At 38.5% G+C, this 16,146-nt stretch overlaps 1 protein-coding gene across 3 annotated transcripts in view; it reads right to left on the bottom strand.

Annotated features, from left to right (window-relative positions):
- Positions 1-995: 995 nt before the first annotated feature.
- Positions 996-16,146, bottom strand: part of LOC21398646 (pyridoxal kinase) — a 33,225-nt gene continuing 18,074 nt past the window's right edge. For all 3 annotated transcript variants that reach the window (XM_024176120.1, XM_024176121.1, XM_024176119.1), the window contains 6 exons: positions 15,794-15,857; positions 14,534-14,599; positions 13,401-13,457; positions 2,660-2,704; positions 2,484-2,537; positions 996-1,478 (listed from right to left, as the gene is read on the bottom strand). In XM_024176120.1, coding sequence (XP_024031888.1) covers positions 1,338-1,478; positions 2,484-2,537; positions 2,660-2,704; positions 13,401-13,457; positions 14,534-14,599; positions 15,794-15,857 — 427 coding nt within the window. In that variant the 3' untranslated portion in view covers positions 996-1,337. The remainder of the gene's footprint in view (positions 1,479-2,483; positions 2,538-2,659; positions 2,705-13,400; positions 13,458-14,533; positions 14,600-15,793; positions 15,858-16,146) is intronic.

Below are 16,146 nucleotides of genomic sequence, written 5' to 3' on the forward strand. Positions count from 1 at the left end.
TTATTGTACCATTTGGTAGGAGGGATGTACAGAAGAATGGAGAGAGTTGACGGAACAAAGAATGTGAGGGATAAAAAGGATTAAATGCTAGCATTATCGTTTCTGTCAATCTCTACATTCACAATTTGACACTTGAACTCCTCTATCTCATTTTCTGTTTAAATAATAATATATTGTGTTAGTAAAGTTCACATGTCAAATAATGAATGCATAGAGTAACAAAAAAGTGACAGAAAGAGTGATGCTAACATTTCTTTTATAATCCTAGAGGAACGTGCGTAGGCACGTGCCATTTTCATCTTGAGAATTTTAGAGAAACGAGTTGCTTATTGTACCATTTGGTAGGAGGGATGCAGAGAACGGAGAGAGTTGACGAAACGAGGAATGTGAGGAATGAAAAGGATTAAATGCTAGCATTATCGTTTCTGTCAATCTCAACATTCACAGTTTAACATTTGAACTCCACTATTTCATTTTCTGTTTAAATAATAATATATCATGTTAGTAAAGTCTACGTGTCAAACAATGAATGCATAGAGTGACAAAAAAAGTGACAGAAAGAGTGATGCTAACATTTCTCTTATAATCCTTTATACTATTTGATAAAAGGAAGGGAGAGTTATAAGATGCATAGATGAATATTTCATTATTTACCATATTATCCTTTTTACTATTTCACACCAAATTTTCTGAAGGACAAATAAACCTTAGATTGGTGGATCCTTTCATTAGTGGAAGAGTAAAATGGTGGCCCAAAAAGAAAGAGCCCCCCTTCTCTCCCTCCCTCCAATCAAACAGTGGTCTCTCCCATCTCTCCCACCACCCATCTCTCTCCCTCCACCTCTCCCTCCTAATTCCTTACAAACAATGACTTGAGTAACTTGACCATCGTACCAACGATTTGTGACCTCCCCACTTTAGTCAAGAAGAGGCAGATATAATTCGCCTTCATGAAATATATAAGGATCATAACTCGACCTAGCAAGCCTGGCTCGTACGTCAAAAGTCAATAAAACAAATCAAAATGTTACAGCTAAAAACATTGACTTTCAGAAGCATTTTTGCTTGGTTACCTTTTCGTCTTTCCTGCGCAGCAAGTCTGTTTCAAAGTTTGTTTTTATACAATTCTGTGATGCAACGATTCTAAAAGAACAAAAATATAGTGAAACAGCTTATTTCTTTTGGTTAGAGCAGAGCACTCCTGGCAATAAATATAATGAAACAATTTATTTGCTTTGGTGAGAAAGAAAGCCCTCCTTGAGATAAATACTATAGGCGAAAGCATTAAATGAAAACATGGTCAATTTTAAATGCTCAAAAATGCTCGTTGCATGAACTCAGTTGTATCTTTCAGCTTTGAAATTAACTTGTGGATTACGAATGTCTTCCTGGCTCTGAATCAACCGAATCTCCAAACTGCTTGACTGAGGATCATGGCCGGCTCTTTTGTAGTCACTCAATGTCCTCTGCAGAAGTGCCTGCAAGTGTTGAAAAGTGGGAGTTCTTCATCAATCTTTTCTTTTTTTTTTTTTTTGGAATGGTAAATCGGGATTCAAGAGGTTCCAGTGACCATAATCCAACAGGTGAGAGGCCAAATATAATAATTTCTATATGATAAGGCAGCTTTTCATCAATTTCCAGAGAACTCTAGAACTGTTATCTAGAAGCAGGTATTATCTTTAATAATTGTCTAGCAATATTGATCTATATTCCATAGTAATAATCAAATCTTGGGGAAAATTTTTGAGAAGAATAATTTAGAGATGAGTCCTTCCACGGTTGAATACAAAAGAAGGCTGTGCATGATTTCAGCACCAGTTCTGAAGTTTTATGTGTAATAGTAGAACAAAACCCAAAACCTAAACGTATAAATCTTCAGTATGTTTTCTTAAATCAAAATTAACGTCATCTTTTTCTTACATAATTTGAAAAGAAACCAAGTTAAACCAGATAAGGTATTCAAATAGCACCAATTTACACTGAAAACAATCAATTTGGATCAGTTTGCTTAGTCAGTTTAAGAGACATTAATTAAGACTTCGTTTTGTTCAAATAGAGATTGTGATTAACTTTTTTTTTTTTTTTTTGGTTGGGTAAGAAAAAGCCTTGACGAACAAAATAAGTACAAGGGGAAGAGGACGAGGTTTCCTCAACAGAGAAACCAAAAAAAGAAAAAAACAAAACCCAGTCAACTGAAACTGACAAAGGCCCTATTGATATAATCTTATTGATACAAGTCAAGTTTAGACCGCTTTACTTGGAAAATCCATAAGTCTTTAAGAATGCAAATATAGGCTGGGCAGAGACATATATGGTCAGCTTGGATCAACTTAGTTTAATTCCTTTATAATCAAAAACTTCAATGGACAAACAGAACAATATGGCTTTTCATTTTTTTTTTTACCCCACTTTCAGAGAAATCCAATAGAACAGATTGGTTCGCATGGTCTATGTTTATTTTATCAGGACTTTGAACAGCCTACCTGTAAGCTCGAGACCGCAAGCTCTGCTGCCTTCTCAAGGTTGTCAGGATATTTCTGAGAGGCACCAAAACAGTTGTTAGTAGATATAATACCATTGGCAAGAGCAGTGAATGAGTTCTCAGGGTTGCTCTATGCAAGAAAATAACAATAGCTATGAAAATATTTAGAGCTATTACATTGGTCCAACCAAGTAGGAGGGCAGTCATAAGATCTCCCGTTCCCTGCAAGCATCAGATAAATCAGTCACCCTAAAGCATCATAAAAAGGGTCGTACTAATTTTGCATTAACTATACAAATGAATAGAATAATTTGACTACCGAAACGCTAATATCACTTTCACTATTAACCATTCTTTGTTTTCAACGACAAGTGATTAAAAGTGATAAACAATGTCAAGTTCAAGGGAGTGTGATAAGCCACCGATACGTTTCACGTATGCAAGGCGTGTCAAGCATGTGACCTGAGTGACGTGGCTTTGAGGATGAATGTGTCCAGCTGGGAATTACGCATTTAGGTTCGTGGTGTTTGGTTGGACAACTCAGTCCAGTTCAGTCCAATTCAGCCCAAACAACAATTCAAATCCGTGTTTGGTTAGGGCATTAATTGGGGTAGAATGGGCCATTTTATTCAAACTGAACGGTTGCCCCCCCTCAATTCAATATTTCAAACCATTACTCTACAGCAAAAAACACCTCCACAGTGAGATTTGGTTGTTCTTGCGTGTTACAATTTCTTTTCCTTATATTTTCCTCAACTGTTGCCATTAAAAAACGCCTAAAATACACTAAAATTATTAAAAAACGCTTAAAAAAAGATTTATAATTCTAATTATATACTTCTTTAATAAGTTATTAGCTTTTCTATTATTTGTTATACATTATCAAAGAAAAAATTTAACGTGCCATACTTGGGAAGCGCTCCACAAAATTTTTTTCTTTAAAAAATACAGGTTGTATCATTCCTAATACATTATTATTTTTATTTTTAAAATATAAATAATAAGGTTTTTTAGTCGAATTAGAATCAAATTCCAAACACTAATTTGAATTATATTCTCTTTTTGAATTAAAACTTTAAATGTACAACAAAACACTAGTTCGAATTACTGTTTAAACCATTATGTTAGAATTTTTCTGTCCAAATCTAAAAAGTTCAAATCAATACAATTCAAACAGTGAACCAAACAGGGGCTTTGTTATTTTGTCTGTTAGCTATTTTGGTTAAGGGTATGAGTCGGTGGCATGGGGTGGTGTGTTTTCTGTTGGATTTTGTGTAATAAATGTTAAGGGTGGTGTGAAAGCAAGGTAGGCAATCATTTTGAAGTGAGTCTGTTGTGGGAGAGAAGCTGAGCCTATCAAATTGCTTAGCATTTTCTGTATTTCTTCATCATTTGAAGCAATACTACTATCCGTTTGTTTCTTTCTTCTTCTATTTCCGTGGGTTCTTATCAGAGTGCAATTAACTAAGATAGAGATTGCTTGACATGAGACTTGAGATTAAAAAGCATTTGTGAAGCATGAGGCACTAAAAAACATAATAGAAATGTAACACTCTGAAGAATTAAATGAGATTAATTAAGGTAATTGAGATTATTAGTGTGCCTAATCTGGATTTATTAATTGAGTATTAATTAATAAATGTTTCTGACACGTGTGAGTTTAAATAATTCCAAGGTATTTAAATTATTTTTAGTAATTTATTTTAACCCAGAAGTGTGTATGAGCACATTTCTAAACTGTTGTTTTAAAATATTATACACATGTCATTTTCTTTTTCTTTTTTATTTTATTTTCTTTTTCCTTTTCTCTTTTTCTTCATTTTCTCTTTCCTTTCCCGTGCTCTCACTCTCACTCTCACTCTCTCGATCTCTCTCTCTCTCTTTCTCCCTCTCTCTCTCTCATTTTTGTCCCAAATTAAACGGATCTTGAACCAAATGAGAGTTTCAAAGCGTTTTCAACGTCAAGAGAATGATTCGAGATAAGATTACTGAAAGAACCTCTCTTGAATCTCAAGTTTTTGAATTTCAAAACTTATTTTTGGTTCAAACCGGATATTGATGGTTTTTGAGTAAAACTATGGTAGAAATTGGAGATCTTGGGTTCTTTGGACTTGTTTTAGGACATAGAACCCGGATATAGTGGTTTTCTTTTGAAATATTTCGATTTGAGACTGAGATTGCAGGTTTTTGGACTGGTTTCCGCGAGCTTCTCTCGCGCAGCTAGTGCCACCGGTCGACCGGATCACATGGTAACCGGTCGACCGGTGCGGTCGACCGGATTGCATTGGCCTGACCGGTCGACCGGAGTGCACACCACCGGTCGACCGGTGGTAATGCACTGTTCTGTCACCGGTCGACCGGTTGACACGGGGTTTGACCATGTTTAGCCTGAAATTGCTGTTTTGACCCCTGTTTTCAGGGAGAACCCAAATTAGCTTCATTTTGGGACTTGAGATGAATGAATTAGCATCTTTAATCCTTGTTTTGAGATTGAAAACCCTTTGAATGATAATTTGAAATATGAAAATGGATTAGGGCACACTAATAGGAAATCTTGGTTGGAAATTGAGATTAGATTGCTTTATGAATGAGAATTAATCCTAAAGTGTTGTCTTGTATCAGTGATCGCTGAGGATAAATTAGCATCTTTAATCCTTGTTTTGAGATTGAAAACCCTTTGAATGATAATTTGAAATATGAAAATAGATTAGGGCACACTAATAGGAAATCTTGGTTGGAAATTGAGATTAGATTGCTTTATGAATGAGAATTAATCCTAAAGTGTTGTCTTGTATCAGTGATCGCTGAGGATTCAGAGTGAAGGGGCTTGAGGAAGCGGAAGCCGGAAAAGGCAACGCTAGTCTCAAGTTTGATAGTGCGAGGTATGATTTCTATCCCTTTTCCTTGTAAGCCTGATTTTCAAAAAGGATTTTAGCCTTGGAAATGTTTTAAAAGAAAGGGGTTGGTTTGCGAAAGAAAAACTCTTTGAAAACCATGGCTTGTGTAGTTTATGGAATCCATGGCTTGTCCTGTCTATGGAATCCATAGCTTGTCCAGTCATGGAACCTCATGGCTTGTCCAGTCATGGGGCCTGTGGCTTGGGTAGTTCGTGGGGGCATAATAACGATTTCAGAAAGTTAATGAATGATTTTTTAAACTAAGAGATCTTGTGAACTGGTAAGAGAGTCTATTACTGTAAGCCTATATAGGATGCGGATAGTGCATCCTCAGGGGCAGAACTCGAAACTCGGTCTGAGTAGGCGAGGCACTTGGTTAGGTAAGTAATTTGTACTAATTACTTGCTGAAGCCTGTAATACGGTTATTTTCAGTTATATTTCCTTTGAGAAAAAGAATGTTAGGTTTCGGCTGTCTATTGGAACTGAATGTCTATTTATTTATTTACCCATTTATTTATTTACTCGCACATTTATATATTCATTTACTTTTAAGTCATTTCAAATTATATCTTACTAGGCCTTTCATTCACGTTTTATGTTTTAAATGTGTTAAACTACTCCCAGGAGATTCTAGGAGCGGTGCATAGTAGCTGGATATTTACTACGTAGCAGCTGAGTTGTGTTGCTGTTGGAATCAAGTGAGGATTGTGGTCATCCTCTGGAATAAAGTATAAGGAATTGAGAATTCTGTAAACTCTTGAAATATTTGGATTAACTAGACTGTGGTTGATGTCTGTTGTAATTGACTATTTACATGTTCATGTATGTACAAATACCGTATGTCCTGTGAGTGGAGCCCTATGTGTTGTCAGAGGCTCGGGATTCTATAATTTATTTATATTTTAATGGAGTTGAGTGGGGCTCGTCTGTGAATCTGCTTTATTAACCCCTAATCGAGCTCCACGTCACCCACCCCGTTTGAGGGGCGTGACAGAGTGGTATCAGAGCCCTAGGTTAAGAAATCCTAGGATTATACATACATGTGTGACATCTGTAATCCACTGAATAGTCTAGTTTTATTTCAGTTAAAGGAAATAGCGTCTCGCTGTAGACCAGCTAATCAACCGGCACAACAAAATCAGGAATTTCTGGATGCCATGTATGCTGCCTTTCAAGGCATGGCCACTAGAGCTCAAAACGAGCGGCCGATTGAGGATAGGAAGCAAGGTTACTTTCAGGAATTTAGGCGTGCGCCTATCCCCTCGTTTAATAGTGAGGGAGGACCCCAGGAGGCAGAGTTTTGATTAGACTATAGTCAAACACTTGAGTACTATGGGAGTCCCAGATGAATACTGCGTGAAATTTGCGGTATACAAGATGGATGGCTTAGCAAATACTTGGTGGAAACAGGTCAAGAGAAGAATAGATGTTACATGACTGACTTGGGAGCAATTTGAGACACTGTTCAATGAGCAGTACTTCCCTCAGAGTTATAGGGATGAAAAAGCACTGGAATTCATGTCTCACCTGTAAGGTGACATGTCTATAAGGGAGTATGAGGCCAAGTTTAATGAACTGTCCCGATTTGCGCCATCCTTGGTGGAATCTGAACATCTTAGATGTCTTAAGTTTAAGAAGAGCCTCAAGAACTTTGTGAGGAGATCATTAGTGGCTTTGAGAATTTGAAATTTTCGGGATTTGGTGGCTGCTGCCACTAGGGTGGAGCAGGATAACATACCTTATCACCAAAGCAAAGAACTAGCTGGACGAGTTTCAGCTCCTGGTAGACCATCTGCTTCTGACGGGCCACAGCGGAGTGGTAGAAGGAACCGCAATCAGGGTTAGCTGGTGAGGGAGTGATTAGTGGTGGCAGTAGTTCGTCAGGAAGTAACAAAAGTGCTCTATACGGACCCAAGTGTCACCATTGTGGGCAGGTGGGCCATATTAGGAGGAATTGTCCTAATCGGCCGCCGGCTCAACAAACCCAAAGTGACGCTTCGTACAGTTAGGAAGGGCCACCACAGTATATGCCACCCTATCAGCCACAACAGATGTCATACCCTCCTGTGCCAACTTATCAACCACCTCAGTATACACAATTTCGGCCCCAAGTGCCGAGACCTGTACAACTACCTCTGCCGCAACAGTATAGGCCAGCGACCCAACGGCCTAATGTTGGTGATAGAGAGAAAGGGAAAGTACAGGGGCAAGTTTATGCCCTGGAAGGAGGCAGTTCGGGAGGTCAGACCAGTAACGCGGCGGTTGAGGGTATGATTCTAATCTCTCATTCTTTTGCTCACGTGTTGTTTGATACAGGTGCCACACACTCTTTTGTGTCAAGTTCTTTTGTTCGGACTTTGAAACTGAAATCTGAGAATTTAGAAGTTTCGATGACTTTGAACTCTCCACTGGGATGTGTGGAGGTATTGAGTGTGTGTAGATCGTGTGAAATCACGATTGAGAGTGAGCAAATGAGAGCTGACTTAATTATCCTTCCAATGAGCTTGTTTGACGTAGTCCTCGGGATGGATTGGTTGTCAGAATACGGTGCAAGTGTTGACTATTACCGTAGGAGAGTGACTTTGATGACTAAGTTTGGAACAGTGATTTCGTATCAGGCAGATATGAATCCAGTCCTGGGAGAACAACTGTTGAAGTATAGTGTTGGGGGACGGAGGAATCTAGCATGTTTTTCTTCCCTTCTTGCTTTGGAAGGTGAACCTGAGGTAATTGGAGATAGTGCGGGAATTCCTGTAGTGGATGAGTTCGCAGACGTGTTTCCTGAGGATTTACCTGATTTATCGCCGGATCGGGAGATTGAATTTGGTATTGATTTGATATCGGGGACGGCGCCCATCTCTATTCCTCCGTATCGGATGGCGCCTGCGGAAATGAAAGAGTTGAGAAAGCAGCTTGAAGAGCTAGCGGAGAAGGGATATATTCAGAATAGTACTTCACCTTGGGGTGCACCGATGCTATTTGTGAAAAAGCACGACGGATCTCTTCAGTTATGCATTGACTACCGTCAATTGAATAGGGTAACTGTAAAAAACAAATACCCACTGTCAATGATCGACGAGTTATTCGATCAGTTGGGTGTATCACAATTTTACTCTAAGATTGACTTGAGATCGGGGTACCACCAATTGAAAATTAAGGAGGAGGACATTCCGAAGGCTGCTTTTAGAACTCGGTATGGGCACTTCGAGTTTTTTGTAATGTCTTTTGGGTTGACGAATGCCCTGGCGGCATTCATGGACTTGATGAACTGTATTTTTCGGCCGTATTTGGATCGGTTCATAATTGTCTTCATTGACGACATACTGGTTTACTCAAAGACTTGAGAAGAACATGAGCAGCACTTGAGAATTGTTCTTCAAACTCTTCGTGAACACCAGTTGTATGCTAAGAAGGAGAAATGTGACTTCTGGCTGACAGAAGTGAAGTTCATTGGGCATCTAATTTCAGGACAAGGAATCTTTGTCGATCCTTCTAAGATCGAGACTGTGCTACTGTGGGAAAGGCCGAAGAATGTAGCAGAGATTCGCAGTTTCCTCGGACTTGCAGGGTACTATTGGCGTTTCGTGAAAGACTTCTCGAGTATTGCTGCACCGATGACTCGGTTGACCAAGAAAGAAGTCAGATTTCAGTAGGACGCCGAATGTGAAAATACTTTTCAAGAATTGAAGATCAGACTGATAAGTGCACCAATCTTGACTATTCCTGATAGTGAATAACCATATGAGGTGTATTCTGACGCCTTGGGAAGTGGGCTTGGCTGTGTCTTAATGCAAGGGAGACGCGTGGTAGCGTACGCATCTCGCCAATTAAGACCACATGAACGGAATTACCCCACTCATGATTTGGAACTGGCAGCGGTAATATTTGCTCTAAAGATATGGAGATGTTATCTCTACGGAGTAAAATTTGAGGTCTTTTCTAACCATAAAAGTTTGAAGTACTTGTTTACTCAAAAAGACTTAAATCTCAGACAAAGGAGATGGGTGGAGTATATGGAAGATTACGACTTTACTCTGCAATATCATCCTGAAAAAGCTAATGTGGTGGCTAATGCCCTTAGTAGGAAGACGACGGGGACTCTAGCGTCATTAGCTTTGGAAGATTGAAAAATGACTGAAGTGCTGAGTGAGTATAATCTTCAGTTCTACGAACATTATAACCAGGTTATGGTATATAATCTGGGCTCTACACCAGGTATTGTGCAACAGGTTAAGCAGAATCAATTGCAGGATCCACACCTCCAAGGAATCTGGATTCGAATCCAGAATGGAGAGCAATTCAAGGATTGGAGAATCCGAGAGGATGGAGCCTTGTATTTTCGCAATCGTCTTGCTGTTCCTAAGGCGGATGAGGTAAAGAAGACGATTCTTCGAGAGGCTCACAATAGTTTACTATACATCCGAGAAGTACGAAAATGTACCAGGATCTGAAAAGACAGTACTGGTGGAGATGCATGAAAAAAGACGTTCGTGAGTATGTCTCGGAATGTGTGACTTGCCTCTGGGTTAAAGCTGAGCATTAGAAGCCAGCGGGAGAATTGCAACCTCTTCCTGTCCCTGGATGGAAATGGGAGCACATCACTATGAATTTTCTGATGGGGCTACTGAGAACCGAGTTGAAGCACGATGCCATCTGGGTGGTGGTGGACAGGTTGACGAAGTACGTGCACTTCATACCGTTCCGTGCGACGTATTCTCAAAAATTTCTGTCAGAATTGTACCTGGAGCACATCATGAGACTACACGGAGTGCCACTGTCTATCACGTCAGATCGTGATACGCGTTTTAATGCATGGTATTGGAGGACTTTTCAGGAAGCTATGAGAACAGACTTGAACTTCAGCACAGCATTTCATCCTCAGACTGATGGGCAATCTAAAAGGGTAATTCAGATTTTGGAGGATATACTTCGTGCTTGTATTCTGAAATTTGGTAGAAACTGGAAGAAATACATGCATCTTGCTGAGTTTACGTACAACAGCTATCAGGCCAATATCGGTATGGCACCGTTTGAGGTAATCTATGGTCGTACTTGTAAGTCATCTATTTGTTGGTTGGAATCAGATGATCGACTGAGTACTAGGCCGGAGGTCATTTAAGAGAATAATGAGAAGATAGCCGTGATTCGGGAACGACTGTTGACAGCTCAAAGTTATCAGAAAAGCTATGCTGATAGAAGGCGTAGGCCTTTAGAATTCCAGGAAGGCGACTTTGTTTTGCTGAAGGTTTTCCCACGCAAGGGGGTTGTTCGGTTTGGTGTGAAAGGCAAACTTGTACCAAGATATGTGAGACCATTCCCGATCGTGCAACGAGTCGGAGTGGTGGCTTATCGGTTGGCTTTACCGTCTAAATTATCTAACGTGCATGACGTGTTTCATGTCTCCATGCTTCGAAAATGTCAACCTAAGCCGGAAGCTATAGTGCAGTGGTTTGACGTCCCGATACAGTATGACACGTCATATGATGAGGCACCAGTTCAGATTCTTGACCGGAAAATAAAGAGCCTGCGTCATCGTAAGATCCCGTTAGTGAAAGTATTATGGCAGCACCATGGAGTTGAGGAAGCGACATGGGAGTTTGAAATGATAATGCAGGAGTAGTATCCGCATCTGTTTACACTTTGAGGTAAGCCTTAATTTCGGAGACGAAATTGCCTAAAGAGGGTGGAGCTGTAACACCTTGAAGAATTAAATAAGATTAATTAATGTAATTGAGATTATTAGTGTGTCTAATCTGGATTTATTAATTGAGTATTAATTAATAAATGTTTCTGACACGTGTGAGTTTAAATAATTTCAAGGTATTTAAATTATTTTCTGTAATTTATTTTAACCCAGAAGTGTGTATGGACGCATTTCTGGACTGTTATTTTAAAATATTATACACATGTCCTTTTCTTTTTTTTTTTTTTTTTTTTTTTTTTTTTTTTTTTTTTTTTTTTTTTTTTTTTTTTCCTTCCCACTTTCTCGCTCTCTCTCTCTCTCTCCCTCTCTCTCATTTTTGTCTCAAATCAAACGGATCTTGAACCAAAGGAAAGGTTCAAAGCGTTTTCAACGTCAAGAGAAGAATTCGAGATAAGATTACTGAAAGAACCTCTCTTGAATCTCAAGTTTTTAAATTTCAAAACTTATTTTTGGTTCAAACCGGATATTGATGGTTTTTGAGTAAAACTATGGTAGAAATTGGAGATCATGGGTTCTTGGAACTTGTTTTAGAACCTAGAACCCGGATCTAGTGGTTTTCGTTTGAAATATTTCGATTTGGGACTGAGATTGCAGGGTTTTGGACTGATTTTCACGAGCTTCTCTCACGCAGCTGGTGCCACCGGTCGACCGGTCTGGTTGACCAGATCACATGGTAACCGGTCGACCGGTGCAGTCGACCGAATTGCATTGGCCTGACTGGTCGACCTGTCCGGTCAACCGGAGTGCACATCACCGGTCGACCGGTGGTAATGCACTGTTCTGTCACCGGTCGACCGGTTGACACGGGGTTTGACCCTGTTTGGCCTGAAATTGCTGTTTTGACCCCTGTTTTCGGGGAGAACCCAAATTAGCTTCATTTGGGGACTTGAGATGAATGGATTAGCATCTTTAATCCTTGTTTTAAGATTGAAAACCCTTAAAATGATAATTTGAAACATGAAAATGGATTATGGCACACTAATAGGAAATCTTGGTTGGAAATTGAGATTGGATTGCTTTAGGAATGAGAATTAATCATAAAGTGTTGTCTTGCATCAGTGATCGCTGAGGATTCAGACTGAAGGGGCTTGAGCAAGCGGAAGTCGGAAAAGGCAACGCTAGTCCCAGGTTTGATAATGCGAGATAGGATTTCTATCCCTTTTCCTTGTGAGCTTGATTTTCAAAAAGGATTTTGGCCTTAGAAATGTTTTAAAAGAAAGGGGTTGGTTTGCGAAAGAAAAACTCTTTGAAAACCATGGCTTGTGTAGTTTATGGAATCCATGGCTTGTCCTGTCCATGGAATCCATAGCTTGTTCAGTCATTGAACCTCATGGCTTGCCCAATAGTTCGTGGCGTCATAATAACGATTTCAGAAAGTTAATGAATGATTTCTTAAACTAAGAGATCTTGTGAACTAGTAAGAGAGTCTATTGCTGTAAGCCTAGATAGGATGCGAATAGTGCATCCTTGGGGGCAGAACCCGAAACTCGGTCCGGGTAGGCAAGGCACTTGGTTAGGTAAGTAATTTGTACTAATTACTTGCTGAAGCCTGTAATACGGTTATTTTCAGTTATATTTCCTTTGAGAAAAATGATGTGAGGTTCCGGCTGTCTGTTGGAACTGAATGTCTATTTATTTATTTACCCATTTATTTATTTACTCGCACATTTATATGTTCATTTACTTTTAAGTCATTTCAAATTATATCTTACTGGGCTTTTCGCTCACGTTTTATGTTTTAAATGTGTTAAACTCTTCCCAGGAGATTCTAGGAGCGGTGTACAGTAGCTGGATATTTGCTACGGAGCAGTTGAGTTGTGCTGCTGTTGGAATCAAGTGAGGATTGTGGTCATCCTCTGGAATAAAGTGTAAGGAATTGAGAATTCTGTAAACTGTTGTAATATTTGGATTAATTAGACTGTGGTTGATGTCTGTTGTAATTGACTATTTACATGTTCATGTATGTACAATACCGTATGTCCTGTGGGTGGAGCCCTGTGTGTTGTCAGAGACTCAGGATTCTGTAATTTATTTATATTTTAATGGATTTGAGTGGGGCTCATCTGGAAATCTGCTTTATTAACTCCTAATCGAGCTCCACGTCACCCACCCCGTTTGGGGGGTGTGACAAGAAACAATGTGTTAGTGAAGCAAAAATCCCACCTGGTATTTTTCAAATGACGGTTGTGCTAGATTACTATATTAACTAATTTCTAGACAAACAGTGAAAAGGCTAATTTCCTCTTCCTTTTATTTGCTTGCAGGAATGAAATTAAGCTTTGCATACAGAAGGATATACAAGGATATTTCCCATACCGTGAAATATGCTGGAATTCTTGGAATCATAATCTTGAACTGCTCAGATGGCTTGCCCTGTCAGATTTAAGTCTTCTGTGAAAAATGAGAACTTTAAAATGAATTCAGAACATTGAAAGACAAAGATTCATGCAATTTCAAACAGAACTGTAGCTTTCCATTGTAAATTAAATGACCCATAAAAGGAAAACCAAAAACTTGATCATTGTCCCACACAATGCAATCGCCCTATAAAAAGGGAGGCAGAAAGACCACTTAATTGCAGAAAACCATACTAATTTTCAATTTTGTCATTTCTTTAAGAGGTTCTCTCTTTTTTCAACTATTCCGCATAACAAAAATAATATCTATAATATAAAAGTAATATACCAGAATTAAAAAAAATAAAAAGAAAAATTTTGTCTCCCCATAGCTTTCTATTGTTAAAGCAATACAAGAAACAACATTGAATGGAATTTTCAAGTCAACGGTTCCGTTTCAAACACTAGGTTTACCCTGTTGAAAAATATTACCAGATTCAATATGGCCACAGTAGAACTCAGAAATAGAAGTAACTTTACTTTTTAGATCACTCTGTTGAAAAGTTCAAAGTACCCACGTATATTCTTTTCTGTATGCAACAGTGAAGAATATACATACACAAACACACACATATATATATATATATTCACCCTAAAGTAGGGCCGGCAATACAGGTACGGTGACATGACACAAACACGATACGATTTTTTATGGGTTAGAGTAAAAACAAAATAAGCCACGGGTTATTTTATATTGTTCTTATATGATTTTAGTGCATAAATTGTAGATTTAAAGTAAAAAAATCACATCATTAACAGGTTGTGGGTTAATTTCGGGTTGGGCATGTTGCGGGTTGGTTGTGGGTCGTATATCACAAAGGTAACGGGTTCGTGCGGGTCGTGTTAGTGTCAACCCGTGTTATGGCGGGTTGTGTTAGGGTTGAGATTTCTCAACCCGTTCGTGTCGCGGATCATGTTAGGGTTGGGGTCATTTCTATAAATATAGACCCTCAACCCGACACAAACACGATCCGCCGACATGAATTGCCACCCCTACCCTAAAGTTACCAAGTTTGAGTCAAATTTTCTCCAACTGAATCACAGAAAACACACCTTTTCCTTGTCATGACTGCCGATGAGGAGAAGACTTCCATCTATATTAATGCTTGTAATTACAACCTGAAAATTGACAATTTACCATCATATTCTGAAATTCAATAAAACACTAAATATAAAAGTAGTGTATACACAAGCTTTTTGCATGAATGAAATACATATTGACACCTATTCTAAGAGTGATTAGTGCAACCTCTTAATGGTAAGAATTAGCTCTCCTCTTTGTTGAAGCTATATTGGTCTATAGTCGGTCAAATGTTACAAGCGAAAGTGTCGTTTTTACTCCGATTGGTTGTGTCACATTTGAGTGAATTTACCATTTCTAGTATTATTCTATGTTTCCCAATTTTGATTAGATTGAACACATGGATACCCCGGGGCAAAAAGATTGGTTACATCATTACATACTCACATGGCACACCCAATGTATCATTAATGGTAGTTCACCCAGCACCAATCAAAGATAACATCAATCATACAACCTCAAACTCGTCAAAAGTCACCAAAACTAGACTAAAGGAATGACATGGGCTCAAAAATTTTTCACTCTAATTTTTTGTTGTCTTAATATCTGGACCCATAGGGAATAAAATTTCAACAAATAATATATCCAGATTGGTTTTCCTTCGTCCAGGAGTCCATCTACTACAGCTCAAATTCCATCCATGCTTCAAGCAATGAACTAGCAGAGCGTATGGACACTAAACAGAGCTTCTCTGCTATAATTCTCTTCTTTATAACAAAAATTCCTTGTATTGATAAATTAATCAAATACAAATTACAAAGGATATGAGGATCATATATGCTCTAAAGGAGGAAAAGAAAAGGCAATAAAACAAACAAACAAACAAACAAACAAACTCACATCCCTCCAATCAAGAACAATTCGTGAAAAGGGAAAATCAAGCACTGATAACCATTTCACTAATTTAACTAATTCTTTGCCACGGCTATTATCCATTAGGTTAACTTTGAATCAAGATTTTCTTTGACTTATTTCCATAGAATTTACAATTTTTCATCTTGAATGAGTTATGAGTTATGTTCAACTCCCTATGAGTTGTAGGAACCTCATGACAAATCGTTTCAATTTTCACATTTTACATAATATTCACAAAATTTTGAAAGCATTTCATGATAGAATGAAAACATAACAAAACTTAGAATAAACATTAAACAAGACGTTATTGTGGCAGAAGCTATGACAATTTTCACTACTTGCAAGTTCCAAGTTATTTGTGAAGGTAGATAATAAACCTTTGAAGGTCCAGCAGCATGAAGAATGTTACAAGCCTCCCGGCCCTTGCTTTCAGAGTCTATCCTGGAAAAAAGGACACTTATCAGACTCTATCCTTTAACATTGTTCACTCGAGAATTTCATGCCTATAACACAATTGTATGGCTTATGTGTCTAAGAAAGGTATTCATTGAAGAACATAAACAAGAAAAAAGAAGGAAAGATAAACCAAGAAGAGAAAATTTTTCCAATATGTCAAGAAGCTGCCTCTATTTCCCAACATTATTGTGAAACGATCATTTTGCATCTCTCTTTCCAAATTAATAGGGAAAAGAAACCTCAATGCAGTTCAACTCCACAAAGACTCCAACGA

Source organism: Morus notabilis, unplaced genomic scaffold (genome assembly GCF_000414095.1).
Source record: "Morus notabilis unplaced genomic scaffold, ASM41409v2 Scaffold240, whole genome shotgun sequence".
Lineage (NCBI taxonomy): Eukaryota > Viridiplantae > Streptophyta > Magnoliopsida > Rosales > Moraceae > Morus > Morus notabilis.